The sequence below is a fragment of the Miniopterus schreibersii genome (genome assembly GCF_964146895.1).
Source record: "Miniopterus schreibersii genome assembly, chromosome: 1".
Taxonomy (NCBI): Eukaryota; Metazoa; Chordata; class Mammalia; order Chiroptera; family Miniopteridae; genus Miniopterus; species Miniopterus schreibersii.
Genome location: NC_138101.1, coordinates 21,737,671 through 21,753,337, shown reverse-complemented (window position 1 = coordinate 21,753,337; position 15,667 = coordinate 21,737,671). Strand labels below are relative to the sequence as shown.

Sequence of the window (15,667 nt, the reverse complement as noted above, 5' to 3'; positions counted from 1 at the left end):
AATCTCAGTGGTAAAGGTAAATACATAAATTCATAATAACCTGTTGTAATGGTGGTGGGTTAATCACATAAACCTATGAAGGTTAAAAGATGAAAGTAGTAAAAATAACTATAACTGCAATAATTTATTAAAAGATACACCACAAGATGAAAAGATACAAATTGTAAAAGAGAAATAACTCATGTACACGGACAACACTGTGGTGATTGCAGGGGGTGGGGGTGGAGGTGGGAGAGGGTGTAGGGAAGATAAATGATGGGGGAAAAAAGAAAAGATGCAAATTGTGACAACCAAAAAAACAATGTGTGTGGGTGGAGAGTGTAAAAATGTAGAGCTTTAGAATGCATTTGAACTTAAGTTCTTACTAACTTAAAATAGACTTATACGATGTTTCATGTAAGCCTTATGGTATCTACAAAGCAAAAACCTACAGTAGATGACACAAAAGAGAAAGAGAAAGGTATTTAAGGCTGCCACTACAGAAAATCAGATCACAAAAGGAGAGAGCAAGAGAAGAAAGGTACAAAGGAATTACAAAACAGCCAGAAAACAATTAGCAAAAATACCTTGAGACAAATGAAAATGGAACTACAATATACCAAAACTTAGGGTACGCAGCAAAAGCAGTTCTAAAGGGAGAAAAGCCTACATTTAGAAACAAGATCTCCAACAACCCAACTTTACCCCTCAAGGAACTAGAAAAAAGCTAAGTCCAAAGGTAGTGGAAGGAAATAATGATCAGAGCAGAAATAAATGAGAGAGACTAAAAAAAAAAATCAATGAAACCAAGAGCTGCTTTTTTTCAAAACAAAATAGACAAACCTTTGGCCAGACTCACCAAGAAAAAGAGGGCTCAAAATGAGAAGTGAAAAAAGAGATATTACAACTGATACCACAGAAATGCAAAAGACCATGAGATTACTGTGAACTATTACAACAAACTGGACAACCTGGAAGAAATGAATTCTTAGAAACATACAACCTACCAAGCCTGAATCATGAAGAAATAAAAAATCTGAATAGATCAGTTAGTAGTAAAGAGATTGAATGAGTAATCAAAACCTCCCGACAAACAAAGTCCAGGACCAGATGGCTTCACTGGTGAATTTTACCAAATATTTAGTGATACAACATGGTCCAGCTGGAATCCACGATGCTGCTTAGCCAAACAATCTTTGTCATTGTGGACACTGTAGAGCCTGCACTTTAGTATTAAGAAAAGTAATCAAAGGTTTTGTTGTATTGCTCAAATCTGACAAATGACATGAGTCACAAAAAGGAGCCAATGCAAATACAAACTGTAAAGCTGTGCACTGTGGACTTGGGTGTCCTGGGAAGGCGAGTGGATGTCTGGCACTTACCTGCATGATCCACTCACTGCTCCACCTCTGTTCGCAGGTACTGGATGCAGTCTGAGAATTTCTTCAGCTGAGCAACATTTAACCTTTCTGAACACATAGGACATGTGCTTTCAGTGTTTAACATGCTGTTTGGGGACGGAAAGGCAGAATAAATATATTTCTTTTCCTTTGGGTTTTCCTTCTAATGTGAAAAACAACTATTCCTATCTACATCTCTTAGTACATGTTCATCATGTAATTTAAGAATTAGGAATATTAAAAAAAATTTAGGAATATTCAGTCTCAGGCAAGATCCCCTTTAAGGATAATGTTTCAAAAGTTCTTCTAAGAAGACAATTTGCATCTTTAGGAACACGAAGAAATGCGATTTCAGATCCAGAGTGACTGGATGACAGGCCTATTCTGGATAAACCCGTGACCTAGTGAAACGAGTCACACTTACATCTTAAGTTCTGAGTACAGCGCAGGGAAGTTGCAATGTGGACACACTGTCCAATCGTCTTTCAGCATATGTCGACCCTGGAAACAATACATTTAAGAGTAACATTCACCTTTAATTTTGAAATTCCCACTGTAATTCAATTATAATAATTGGATTGCAGTTAAAAGCTAGCCCTCTAAATTAGGAAATTATTAATAGTACACATAGGTGGTAATTGACTAGAAAGAGATAGCATCCAAAGGACTAAAGCCAGACTTTGTCAGATTCATGTAAAAAAGAATAGTCTTCAATTCTGAGAAGTCATTATCTAAATTGCAAGGCAAAGCAAATTGCAGCAGGTTACATAGCCAGTAAGTGGCAGAAAAAGGAGTTAAGCTCAGGACCTCTGATCCCCTAGCGCTGCTACACTGCCCCACAGTGCCTTCTAGATATTCACTTAAACTATTAACTTTCAGCTTCATTGACCATAAAATTATATGCTAAAAGTTGCAAGAAATTTGAGGGGTTGAAATTTCAGAAGTGAAAAAAATCCTGACACACATCACATATTCAAATGGGTTATAAAATAGATATACAAAGAAAGGGAAATTATTAGAAAGCAGCTTACTGTTGCAATGCAGTATGGGATATTGTTTTTACACCCAGGACAGAGGAGTTCCCATTCCGGGAGGAGAAATTTACAGAATGGACACGGGGTTGTGGCCTCTTCTGTCTCGGATGTATCGGGTCTCCTGTGAGGAAGAGTCACATGTCATTTAAAAACATTTCATTTTCCATGTAACATGGATAGCAGAGAAAAGGCGTATTTGGAAAACTAGAAACGTGAAACACACCTACTTCATAAACTCTGAGACTAGAGAAGCTCGCCATTGGCCCACTCTCCAGCCCAGGGAGGAGGAGAGGAATTGGGAGTGGTTGGGCTATAGCATTACATGGGCCATGTGGGGGAGTTGGAGATCAGGGAACATTAAATGGCAGCGAGCATGGGTGGGTCTTGCTGTCCTCTCTTCCTGTGTCACGGGGGTGGTGAGCTTGCTGTCTCCTCTGTCTCTCCCTTCTGTCCAATGGAACTGTGACAATGGCAATGTTCTACTTCTGTGGTGTCCAACATGGTTGCCAAGCTGTGAGCCACATGACACATCTGAGCTCTTGAAATATGGGTAGTGTGAGGAACTAAATTTTAAATTAAATTTGAATTTAAATAGTGACATGTGACTACCAGGCACCGTATTAGACCTCCTAGCTACAGAGCCCTCTTGTGTGAGGGAGGAATAATGAGCATCTCCTCCAAGCTAGCGCCTAGGACAGAGGGTGCCAGGCTGTTGGGGTAGATGTGCTCTAGCGTGATCTCCCACCTTGCTCCGTGCCGGCAGGTATGTTGGATCAGTCTGATTTGGTCTGAAGACACTTAGTGCTTATTAGCCTTTTAAAGGGGAGGGTTCGTGTAGCCCTGTGCAGCTTAGAGTTCTCTGCCATGAGGGTCAGCCCCAAGCCCAACAACAAAGTGGGGTTACTTCCATTTGCCGTTTCTGGTGCAGCCGTCTCCCTTGGCTGAGGTACACTTGGGTCCCTGGTCATAAGGGATCTAACAGGAACCCCAAATGTCATCACTACTTTCAACAAGTGGTAGTATGGAATCACTGTACGATTGCAATTAATTTTTCCTTCTTTAAACGTTAGTGCTTTTTCCTAGTTTTCCTTTGGGAAACCAGGCCACTCACTGCTTTGTGAAGTGAGGACATGCCTTCTGTGCCTTGGGACCTACACAGGGTGTGGAAATGAACTCTCTCTGGCAATAGACTGTGTAATGATCAAGTTTCTTACACCGAGAAATACTCACTGTTTGTCCCTCTGTGGCAGACACTGTTTGCTGTCTCCGTAACAGCCAGTCTTCATTGCCAGCCAGACTTCGTTTTCACTCAGCAGTACGCTTTGCAACTAGAGGCAGCCCAGTGGCAGTGCTGGCCAGTGAGATGTAAATGGTTCCTGGGGGGTGGGTCCTTTCTAAAAGGCAAAGCCTTTCCATCTTGTAATTTCCCTTTTTTCCTGCCTTGAGTGGGAATGTGATGTTCAGTTGTGGCGGACAGCCAGACTATGCAACCACAAGGATGTGTTCTGTGCTCCGGATGGCAGAGCTGGGAGACAGCGCTCTGTCAGTGGCATCGGACCCAACGGCACCAGCCCTGGACTACACCACCTTGTCTGTGAGTCAAATAAATCCTGACTTATTCAAGCCATGTTGGGTTTTCTGCTGCTGGTAGCTGCACACAGTCCTAACTGCCACCCCATCCACTTTCTACTGAGCCTGCACATGAGCAGCTACATCCTGAAAAATGTTTGTGACGTGATTAGACAGCGGAAACAGCTGTTACTGCGTACCTGACCATGGCCTCAATCTTCTTCTTGTACTTGGCATCTATTTTGTTGCGGTATTCAGGTCTCATCAACATAGCTGCGAAGCTGAAAGCCGAGTTCTTTAGGCCTGCTCGGTGACACTCAATGACAGTAGATGTCAGGATGGGCACAATATCTGCAATACAAACGGGAGAAGAAAGCACAGTGCCTCTACTGGCCTGCCTCCGTCCCTGCGGGAGGAAGACAGGGTCACCTCTCTAAATTTGCTTTTCTGTTTAATGAGGAGCATTTAAGGCTCATCAGAATGTCTTTCCCCTGACTTTGCCATGTTTTGCCTTGTAATGCCAGGGCCTGCACTCCCCTGCGTATCTTTCCACACCTCTGACATACACTTTTGCATTTGACAGGACTGCTGATAGATGTAAGAGAGGTCAATCATTTTATATACTAACCTCTCTGCATGTATTTGTTTCTTCAGGATAGACACCCATGTGCTGAATTACTGGCTCAAAGAACATGACCTTTTAAAAAATACTCTTAGCACTAATTGCCAAACTGCTTTCTAGAAAGGCCATACCAGTATCCATCCTGCCAGCAGTTGCAAGTGCCTGTCCTACTGCACCCTTTGCCAGCGTGCTACACAACTATGTTTAAGTCTTTTTCATGAAACAAAAAAGGATACATTTAGAGAACAGGTGTTGGTGAATTATGACCTGTGGGCCAAATGTGGCCCTCTATTTTTGTATTGCCCATGAGCTAAGAATGGCTTTCCCATTTTTAAGTGGTTGAAAAAAAATATTTTGTGAAAATCAAAACATTTTGTGTAAAACATTTTATGAAAAATATGAGGTTCAAATTTCAGTGTCCCCCCAAAATAAAGTTCTGTTGGAACACATACTCATTTGTTTACATATGTTTGAAGCCAAAACAGCAGAGTTGGATAGTTGTGACACATCATATGACCCACAAAGCCCCAAACATTTGACATCTGACCCTATACAGAAAGTTAGGTGACCCTTGTCATAGAATGTGGCAGGATCTCTTTGCTGAAGAGCATTGTAATGACACGTTTTTAGAATGGGCCTTTCCTCAGAGGTGAAGGCCTACAGACTCATTTGACTGACAGTGATTTGGGGCACGTGTTACTTCACTTCTGTTGCCCCGGCTTGCTTATCTGCAAAATGGGGAAAATAAAACAGCACCCTTGTGTGCAGTCTTGAGATTGCTGTTCTGGGAAAGACCTGCTTGAAAAGCTGGTCCCTGGCTGGCCTCTGGGAACTTGGATTTTGGAGGAGTTCCTGCCGTTTCCATAACTGGTAAGCATGGCTCACTGTGCCTGAGTTCGTAGTGCAAACGGTGTATTTATGCTCAACACCCACATTCTGGGAGTCTGGGAATTTGGTACGTGCTAAGCAGGGTCACCTGTGTGACCAGCCCCAGTACAGCCCCGGGGACTGCGTCATGAGCACTGCTGGTAGACACCTGTCACACAGCTCACTCCCGGAGGAGTTAAGTGGCCTGTGGGACTCCACCTGGAGGGGCTCCTGGAAGCTGGCACCTGTTCGCCAACTGCAGCCATGCACCTTTTCCCTTTGCCAGTTTCCTTTGTATCTTTCACTGTGATAAATCTCAGCCTTTGGCACTACTGTATGCTGAGCTGTGTGAGTCTTAGTGAATTATCAACCTGTTACATTGCTTCGTGGGGTGGTCGTGAGGATTAATGGGTTACTATGTGTAGAGAGCAGTGGCTGGCAGGTAGTGAGTAGAGGTTGTACAGCTCTACACTAATGCAGGAATGTGGAAAACGGGTTCTTCTCAGTACTTACGTGATGGAAATTTGCTAATGTTGTTGGCGACCCGAATAAGCAAACGTGCCCCTTTCATATGATCTCCATTTTTAACATGAATCTGAAATAAATGACATAATTGTACTCCTCTTAGAGATGTTGATTAGCCCTAATCCCTGCTTTATTCCTCCAAATAAACAGCTGCTTGATTGTGACCCTGAATAGGGCCATGAGATCCTTGCAGACTTGGCTGATGCCACTGGGACTTCTGCTCTTTCCAGCAGTGGCTGCCGGCACCACGGTCTCACCAGCCTCACCCCTACTTTACACTTTGTGCTAGGCCACTTGACATGAGTTCAAACCCGATTGTCTCTTATGGCCAGTATTCAGGGACTGATAATACCAGCTTTCTCATGTTGTTGTGAAGCCTGGAAGCTATGTTAGTGATGCAGAAAGAGAGAGGATGAGCTGTCAAAGGAGGAGGGCACTGCCCGTTGTAAGGCAAAAGGCAACGATGGCCGGAGGGGCCCGAGACTAAGGTAAGTACAAGCAGGGTCTGTGATGCAAGGTACACGGGTACACTTAGGATGAGATGAAGCTGGAGAATTGACAGGGCCAGGCCCTGACGTCACTGCAGTCATCGGATGAGAGGTTACCCACAAAGATGGCAGTGGGGATGGAGATGGAGAGCAGTGGACAGACTGGAAGGCAGAACTGATGATGTTTGGTCAGTTGTGCAGGGTGAGTATAGAGTGACTCGGGCATCAGTATGAGCGAACGGTGTATAATTTACTGAGCATTGCAATGTCATTATAAACATTCACTGGATCTAAAGCAGGGAAGGGAACCCTGGCTGCCCTCCCCCCGCTAACTCTGTGGGCCTCCGACTGACGAGTTCAGCTGTCCACACCCAAAGGTCCCAGGCTGTCCTTCAGCCAAACTCCCTGACCCCACTCTGGGAGGAAGCATCTGCCAAAGCTGAGTCTCGATTTTCCCTGAAATGTGGACGACTCTTCAGTCCCTTGGGTCAAAGGTGCCAGTGACATTTTTGCATCAATTTGTTCTTTCTTAATAGGGTCTGTTAGTTTCGCTTTTAATACCACAAGCAGTTAAAAATCCTAGCTAACCGTGAAAGTGTTTGGTGCTTGCATAGAGATTAAAGCAGAGGGAAAAATCACAAGGGTGCCCTTTACTGGGAAGGTGACTGGCCTGATGGAAGTGACAGGCCAGCTCTTGGGGCCAGAGGAAAAGAAAAAGACTTGAGAACCATCCCCATGGTTGTGGTAGAGCCCTGGTCTTGGAGGGTTCCTATAGGAATCCCTGTTTTTGTGCTTCTTATCTTCTACTAACTTGTTTCTACCCTTCCCCCTCGACCTCTAAAGACTCCCATTTCGCTGGATTCTGTGCCCCTAGGATATTGGCACCACCACGCCTATCTGGAGCTGACAAAGACCTCCCTCCCCTTTCTACTCTTTTCTGTATGACAGACGGGTCCTCCTATTGCTCTGAAGGGAAATGTACTCCTGGGGGTTGCCAGTTGGAATTCAGATTTTCCCCTTATAATCGGTGTTATAGATCTTTGATGTCTAATATTAGCCACATGTGGCTATTTCAATTTAAATACTAAAATTATATAAAGTAAAAAAATTTATCAGTTACACTAGCTGTGGTCCAAGTGCTCCGTAGCAAGGCTAGTGGCCGCAACACTGGGCAGCACGGAGCCGGAACACTTCAGCACTGCAGGAAGGTCTACTGATGGTGCTCTAAGAGATGATAATTAGGATCCAAATCATTTGTTATATGACTACTCTATGCTGGGGCCCTTCAAAGTTAAATAAGCTCATATGTACTGGCCTGAAAACCAATTTAGCATTAATATGGGAAGATGTACTTTGACATAAGTGAAAATTTGGAAAAATAGGTAAGTTGGAGTCTGTATAGCATGATGACTATAGGTAATAATGTAAAGCATACTTGAAAGTTGCCAAGAAAGTAAATCCTAAAAGTTAACTTTGTATGGTGATGGATGGTAACTAGACCTACTGTGGTGATCATTTCACAATGTGTGCAAATAATGAATCATTATGGCGTACACCCGAAACAATATAATGTTACGTCAATTATACCTTAATAAATTTTTTTTTTACAAAAAAATTGGTGGAATTGTATAAAATCCATTAGCTTAGAATTAATAAACTAGCAAGCTCTGGTTAAACAAAAAATGTTTTCAGTAAATCTTTTTTTTTTTTTTTTTTTTGACCACATAACATATTTATATGCTTCAAAATCAAAATGACATAAGAAGATATACACAGAGAAACCTGCTCTCCCTCTTATCCCCTCCACCTTGATTGGGGTTTGTTGGCCCACCTCCTCTGCACCTTGCCTTGCTTCCTTTAGGAAACTACTTTTGTTAGTTTTGTTTGTTTTTAAATTTATTTCTAATTTCATTCTTATTTTTTGCATTTTTGTACACAAAAGGCAGGATACTGTATAATTATTCTGTATCTTGCCTTTTTCACTTAAAATATAGAGATTGAGGAAATTAATCCAATGAAGAGGTGCCCAGAGGAAATCCCTGTAGGTGATAAATGCACCTGGCAGGTTATATCCCAAGTCACTCAAAGAGCCTCACCTTGACTAGTATATAACTGTGCAGAATCATGAGGTTGGTGGCCATCTCTGAGGGGATTTTGATTTTCTGGGATTTAAGTTCTGCGTACATACTGAAGAGAACATCATGTGCATTCCGATAGTTTCCTTGAAAAAAAAGGTGGTAAAATGACATTATTGCAAAGGATGAATTCTGAGGACTTCCTATGGGCCTTCATTTTACAAATGGCTTAATTGTGTTGTTAGCGATATCCCAATAATTTCTTATATAAAGTAACTTAGTAGTTTTTCCTATTGTAACTGATGATACTAACATCCAGCCAGTCCCTCAGGAAGAAAATGGTGGCGTCATCACAGATGTCTCACTTTTCCTCAGGGCACCCACCTGGCCCCAAAGTCCAGTGGGGCATCAAGTTCTGAGTGTACCTTCTAAGTCTCCCAAATTCAGCCTTTCTTCTTGGGCCCCTGGCAATGCTTCCTGTCATCTCTCTGAGTGCCATCTGCCTCCATTCCGATGTCAGCGTTCTTGTAAAAGTCTCAAGCCTCACCCCATGCCCCAAAACCTCAAGGTCACACCCCTACATAAAGCCCTCCCCCAGGCCTTAGGGATCAAATGCAAATTCCTCAGCAGGGGACTGAAGCCCTTCAGGACTGGCCTCTGCCTGCCTTTCTGACCTTGTCTCTGCCCTCCCCTCCCGTGCAGTCCCGGTCAATGCTGCAGTGCCCCTCACTCCTTCAGCATGTGTGTTTGCACGTGGTTACTCTCCCCACACACCCCTTTCCCCTCATCTCCTGCCATCTCGGTCTTTCAAAATTCAGCTGAAGTTTTTGTTGCTTTCTTTCATCTCCATCCTCAAACTTTCCCCACCCCCAACCTTTCAAGGTTTCTTTCTATTCTGGCACCATCGCTCTGTGTAACAACTTTCTGTCCTATGAAATCATGAATCCTTGAGGGTGGGACTGTGGTACATTTCTTTGAATCCGGAGCTCCTAGCAATGTGTCTGACAGAAGTAGGTGTTAAACATAAGCTGATTTATCACTTATTTAATTCCAGACTTTCCAACACTGTGTCCACATTTATGAACTCTAAAAGAAGCAGCTCACAAACATTAGTAAAGATTATCAGACTAATTCTCTGACTTATTTTGATAAGTATTTACAGAGCATATAAGTGGGAGATTCTATCAATAGTCCCTGCGTATTATAGAGAACCTGGTCAACGAGAATACCGCATCTTACATCTTCTAACATCTTTTATGTTGTTAAGGTCAAATACATGGGGTGGAAAGACAGTGTTGGGCGAGTGCAGGGGGCTGCTGTGGGCTGGAAGTTTAGAGAAGTTGTCCAGGGACAGCAACTGTGAGGCCTCAAAGGAGCAGAGGAACAGCACGTGACAAGAGAAAGCCAAGTGGAGTTATTCAATATCCCGTGAGGGTGAATTATTTTACTTCTCTGACAACTAAAAATGGTGTCACCCCCCCCTAGTCTTCTTGTTCAAAGCAAGCCTTGATTAGAATGGGGCTCCTCATCCCTGGGTGGAGGACGGTTTGGGGAACTACTTGTTTGGGGAGAAAAACATGAATGTTTGGGACCTACCTGCAGACTGCTCTTCCCTGGCGATGATAATGGCAGTGTGGGCAGCTTCTCGGTATTGTTTCAGGGCCATATACAAGCGGAACAGGTACTTGGCATCCTGACATACAAACCATTAGAGAAACATTACTTTCATCATCAGCTAAGGGGAGAAACACCTAAAATCCTGCATTTCAGTTACAATCACATTCACTTCCCAGCAACTGAGGGTTGATACTGTTTTAAAAACCTAATGAATAAAGAATTAGTTGATCAAATATTTATTTAGAGTTTAATATGTGCCAGGTAATATTCTAGGTACTTGAGAGAGAGTAGCTCATTTAAACCTACATACCCTGCCTGGGAGGAAGGCACAGTTAGGATTTCATTGATGAAAAAGTGAAACACAACAGGACCTCTCCGGAGCTAGGATTCAGCCACAGTGATCTGGCTTCAGTCTGTGTGCCTAACCTGCTCCATTGAACTCTCTCTCACATGCCGAAAATGAAATGTATTCCTATATAATGTACCAATTTAGCAAAACTGCAAAAAAATTTACACCTATATCAATTTCTCTGGCCTATAAAATTTTCTTTGGCCTTTGAGCATTTTCTATTCCTGTTCTCCTTAACTATAGACAATTTCACATACTTGGTGTTCTCCTGATTATTGTAATAAGTGGTTGTAAGGTGAGGAAGTTTAGAACAGTTTAAGGGCCTGTGCCCTTTGGCAAGTTAACTTGGCTTCCCTGGGTCTCAGGGTCTTTGTCTGTTAGAAACAGATAATGGATTTGGAGATTAGGACTGTTACAATCCTCTCCACGTATGACATTCTAGTGCCTTCTCTCCAAATCTGTGACTTGAGTTCTTTCACAAGCTGATACCCTTGGACACCAAAGTGAAAGGAAGAAAAGGTCGGGGCATTCTCAGAGACACATGAATCTGTCCTCATCAGGACTGAGAGAAGCCCGATTTCTGCACAAACTCCAAGACAGTCACACATTTTGAAAATAGGTTCTTTTTTTTTTTAAAATATATCTTTATTGATTTCAGAGAGAGGAAAGGAGAGGGAGAGAGAAATAGAAACATCAATGAGGAGAGAGTCATTGATCAAGCCCGCAACCGGGCATGTGCCCTGACCGGGAATTGAACCCCGATCGCCTGGATCCCAGGTCGATGCTTAACCGCTGAGCCACGCCCGGCCAGGCGAAAATAGGTTCTTAATGGTTTATTTCTACTTTATATTTCTAGTGAGTTACTTTTATGCTAAATATGATTTTTATTTCTATAATTTTAAAAATATGAATAAAGCACACTAATTTTGAGTTAGTGCTAACTCATAGTTCTAATAATCATTTTTCATAGGTCTAGAATAAATAAAACTCTATAACATTTGAGAAAAATAGTGGGTGGTAAGGGTTGTGATCTAGAGGGCTGTGGTTGTTTCATAGGTAGCAATGCTAATTTCAAAGACAGAATGTACACAGTATCCTCCCTCCAAAGTGCAAGGTCTGTCTAGATGACCTGAGACTTCATCCAGAGAGAAAATTTTGTAAGTCTATGATGCAAAAGCCGTAACAGCTAAAAACAAGGCAGATGAAGTAAAATCGAGCTAAGATACTTAAGATCAAGTGAAGAAAGCACTCTCAGTACCTTGGGCATGCCATCGCTCTCCCCCATAAGGTGATCTATCAGTTGGCTCGTTAGTAGTTCATCTTTGGCCTGACCAACCTGTTTAGGAAGAGAAAGAAACAGTGAATTCATAAACCCAAAATCTGAAACCTAAAAGGAGGTGGGGGGAAAGGACAAATCTAAAAAAATGGGTTTTAAAAATATGTAAAAAGTCCTATTGTCAAGTGCCTGAAACAGAAGCTTAGAGTCTTTCTTCATTCATTTGTAGAGTTGCCAGTAATAAAAATCTATCCTTAAAAACTACAGCTTTTTAAAGTTGTTATATCAAAACACTACTTTTTTTACACAAAGAGAGAATATGCTTCTTGGATATTTCAATAAAAACTTTCTTAAACTGACTATGAACATCTAGAGAATAGCATCTGTGATTTACTTTAAAATAACATAGGGAAAGAGTTTGGGGGTAGGAATAAATAAGACCAGGCATGTGTTGATAGCTGTTGAAATTAGATAATGGGTCTATGAGATGAAAGTTTGTTATACTGTTTGGTCTACTTTTATATATGTTTGGAAATTTCTTCAAAAAGTTTAAAAACTTGAAAGTTTCATTATAGAGCTTACTTACAGTTTCAATGGCCATTTCTATTGCTGCATTATCTTCCGAGCCTGGACATTTTAGGAAGTGTTTAAGTGCCTGAAATGAGAATTGTACAGCAATTAAAAATCTTTGGACTACTCATGGACACAGACAATAGACAGGTGAAGACCTGGGGTGGGGTGGGAGATGGGTGGATGGAGGTAAATGGGAGAAAATGGGGGACATCTGTAATACTCTCAACAATAAATTTAAAAAAATCTTTGGACTGCTTTCACATTGAGGAAAACAAAGCTTTCATGTACACAAATTACAGTTTGTGAAAGTATCTTCAGCTCAACTAGGGGCTTGTACAGTGCTGGATCTTAAATACTTAACAGATGAGTTTAGATTAAAAAATGGAAGGATCCAGTGAACCCTCTGAAGAATCTAGTTCTGGTTTCTGATGAAATGACAATAAAAATGTCCCGTCTTTCAGTAGGAAGATTTATTTTCATTCATTTACTCATTCAACACACATTTACAGACAACCTGCTACCATGTATATGAGACTGTGCTAGACCCTATGGAGAAGACCAGGAGGGATATGATATGGTATCTTTTTGTACTATGTACAATCTAATGGGGCGATCTGTGTATGTGATGATAATATAAGGAACCATTTAGACCATAATTGTCTAATTCCTGAGCATCATACCACCACATCTATGAAGAAATTTAAGGTTATAATAGCTTAAAATTCTGTGGTAAGTGGGAAGAGGGCAGAGAAATATCTCATTAGAAAACAAGGATGGGAAAAGGTGAGTGGGAATGTAGGATTCTTTAATGGAAATAGCTGGATGCCAGACTGAGAAGCTCAGGCTGGTTGGTCAAAATGTGGAAGGAGTTTGTATTTAGTATCTAAGAGGGAGAAATGGCAAATTGATGGCCTGCAGGCAAATTCACACATGGAAATGTTTCTCTGACCAGCAAGGTATTCTACAAATATCTGCCCATATTTTAAAACTGGGAGACTCAGACTTCTGTTTTTTGTTAAAAATCATATGATCAGGGCCCAAACTCCTGACTGGCAACAATCTTGTGGAGGTGAGCAGCAGCTGTTCCTTCAGACAAAATAGGCGTCACCCAGTAGTCCCTGTCCTGTCACACATGAGCACAGCTTTACCCCACAGCTTCCCTTATTTGTGTCCCTTCCTTGAATACTATAACCCTACTTTAGGGGCTCTTTAGCACTGAAAGTACCATTGGGGAACAACATGAAGGATAAGTGATAGGGGGAGAAACTAAAAACAGGGAAAATAGGAGGAAACTACTGCAATAATCTAAAGGGAGGTGACCTGGGTTTGGATTAAGTTGATGGTAGCAAGAATGAAAAGAAGACGTGAGAGACGTTATGAAGGAAGAATGGGATCTGCTGTGACAGATTCTAGAGCTGAATCTGAGCTTTCAAATCTGGGTGTCTGCAGGAACATAATATATTTTAAATTATTTCCTGTAATCATTCCTGTGGAGTCCAATGTATGTTTTCTTGGCAAATACTAACTCGTGAATATTGGCCACACAGCAAGAAGAATTTTCCAGCTTGAAAATGCCTTTTTTCTCCTTCAAAATATAAGGCAATGCTTTGATAGTCTTCATTAGTAGTGTTTTCAGAACCTACAACAGAAGTTCACTGAGTAAAACATCGGAGCAACACTTGTTTACTTTTATTGTTAACTAAACAAAACACATTCATTATGATTATCCCACATACCAAACGTGTTCCATTTTTTCACTAAACAGGAATCAGGAGAGGAAATGATGGGGCTCTGTGAGAACCTGGGTTACAGTCTGACATTGCCCCAAGCAACTTATCATTCCTTAAGAGTCTCAATCTCATTTCCTGAAACAGGAGCAATGACCATAATCTCAACCATGATTTGCCTAGAGCTTCAGAACAATCAGAAGCAAAGTATACCATCATGCAAACGTAACCTGTCTCCCTTTCTCAGCAATGCTTGGTTTAAACAAGAGTCTGTGTGCATTTGTCAGCTAAGTAAGGAAGATGATATTCAAGATGCTATTTAAAGAAAATTACCATTATTCTTTTTGTTTGAGGCTTAAATATATTAAGCACAGAGGAAGAGAGCTGCTGGAGTTTTAATTCATTGTTTACATTTACCTATAGGAGTTGGAGACCCAGCAGGATGCTTGTGCCTCCAGCACAAGGCACATCTGGAGCTTATAAGACAAGGGGATAAAGAAAGGTGGAGAAAAGTGTGTATGTTGAAGGGGATAAAGAAAGGTGGAGAAAAGTGTGTATGTTGCTTTGGGGAGTAGGAGGCGTGTGTGTGTGTGTGTGTGTGTGTGTCACATGAGATACAGCATAAGTGACATCCTTATGAAATTAGAAAAACTTAAGTAATTTAGTGCAATGGTGATTTTTAATGTTAGAACAGAAATGTCACCTGCCAAGTTAAGCAATAATTCTAATGTTGCTTTTACCTGTATTTTCTTCTTTTCAATAACTCTTATTTTCTCCAATTATCTGAACGACTTCCTAAGATATCAGAAGATGCTTTTACCTATTTCTTCCTTGAAGATTTAAACATTTTCTCATGAATCCTATCATCAATTTGTATGGTCATTTTGTAAATTTTAAAAAACAAAGTAATACAAAAGGACAAATATTTTATGATTCCACTTACATGAGGTGCACGAACAGTCTAATTTTATAGATTAGAGAAAGTAGAACAGTGGTTACCAGGGGCTCGTGGGAGAAGGGAGTGGGGAGTTACTGTTTAATGGATACAGAGTTTTAGTTTAGGAGGAGAAAGTTCTGGAGATGGACAGTGGCAATGGTTGCACAACAATGTGAATGTACTTAATGCAATACTTAAAAATGGTTAAAATGGTAAATTTATGTTACGTACATTTTTACCACCAAAAAAAAAAACACCCAACAAAAAAAGCCCAAAGCCAAACAACATAATGTTATATATGGTCCATAAAATGAAATGTGAAAATTATTTCAGTAGTTTCTAAGAATAATTGCAAACATTGGAAGAAAAACCTATAAGCAGGTCTTCTCAGAATATAAAATTCTCTTTTGAACTTTCAAAATCTTTAGAAACTACATCTTTTGTATATCACTCTTCATCAAAGTAATCATATTTTTTAAATTTATAACTCAATTTTTAAAACTTATGAAACCATTTACTTTTTCAAAACTCATTCTACATTTATATTGCCTTCATTTGGGAACCTTGCTTTACCACTGGCTGATCCATAGCAGGATTTGGGAAATCTGGCTTCTCTCCTTTTAGAAGTT

At 41.1% G+C, this 15,667-nt stretch overlaps 1 protein-coding gene across 3 annotated transcripts in view; it reads right to left on the bottom strand.

The window, feature by feature from the left end:
- Nucleotides 1-15,667, bottom strand: part of WDR19 (WD repeat domain 19) — a 62,569-nt gene that overhangs the window by 3,074 nt on the left and 43,828 nt on the right. For all 3 annotated transcript variants that reach the window (XM_081118773.1, XM_081118772.1, XM_081118774.1), the window contains exons 27-36: nt 13,901-14,013; nt 12,388-12,456; nt 11,784-11,861; nt 10,156-10,252; nt 8,581-8,705; nt 5,985-6,066; nt 4,183-4,333; nt 2,411-2,534; nt 1,804-1,880; nt 1,362-1,486 (exon numbers count right to left, since the gene is read on the bottom strand). In XM_081118773.1, coding sequence (XP_080974899.1) covers nt 1,375-1,486; nt 1,804-1,880; nt 2,411-2,534; nt 4,183-4,333; nt 5,985-6,066; nt 8,581-8,705; nt 10,156-10,252; nt 11,784-11,861; nt 12,388-12,456; nt 13,901-14,013 — 1,028 coding nt within the window. In that variant the 3' untranslated portion in view covers nt 1,362-1,374. The remainder of the gene's footprint in view (nt 1-1,361; nt 1,487-1,803; nt 1,881-2,410; nt 2,535-4,182; nt 4,334-5,984; nt 6,067-8,580; nt 8,706-10,155; nt 10,253-11,783; nt 11,862-12,387; nt 12,457-13,900; nt 14,014-15,667) is intronic.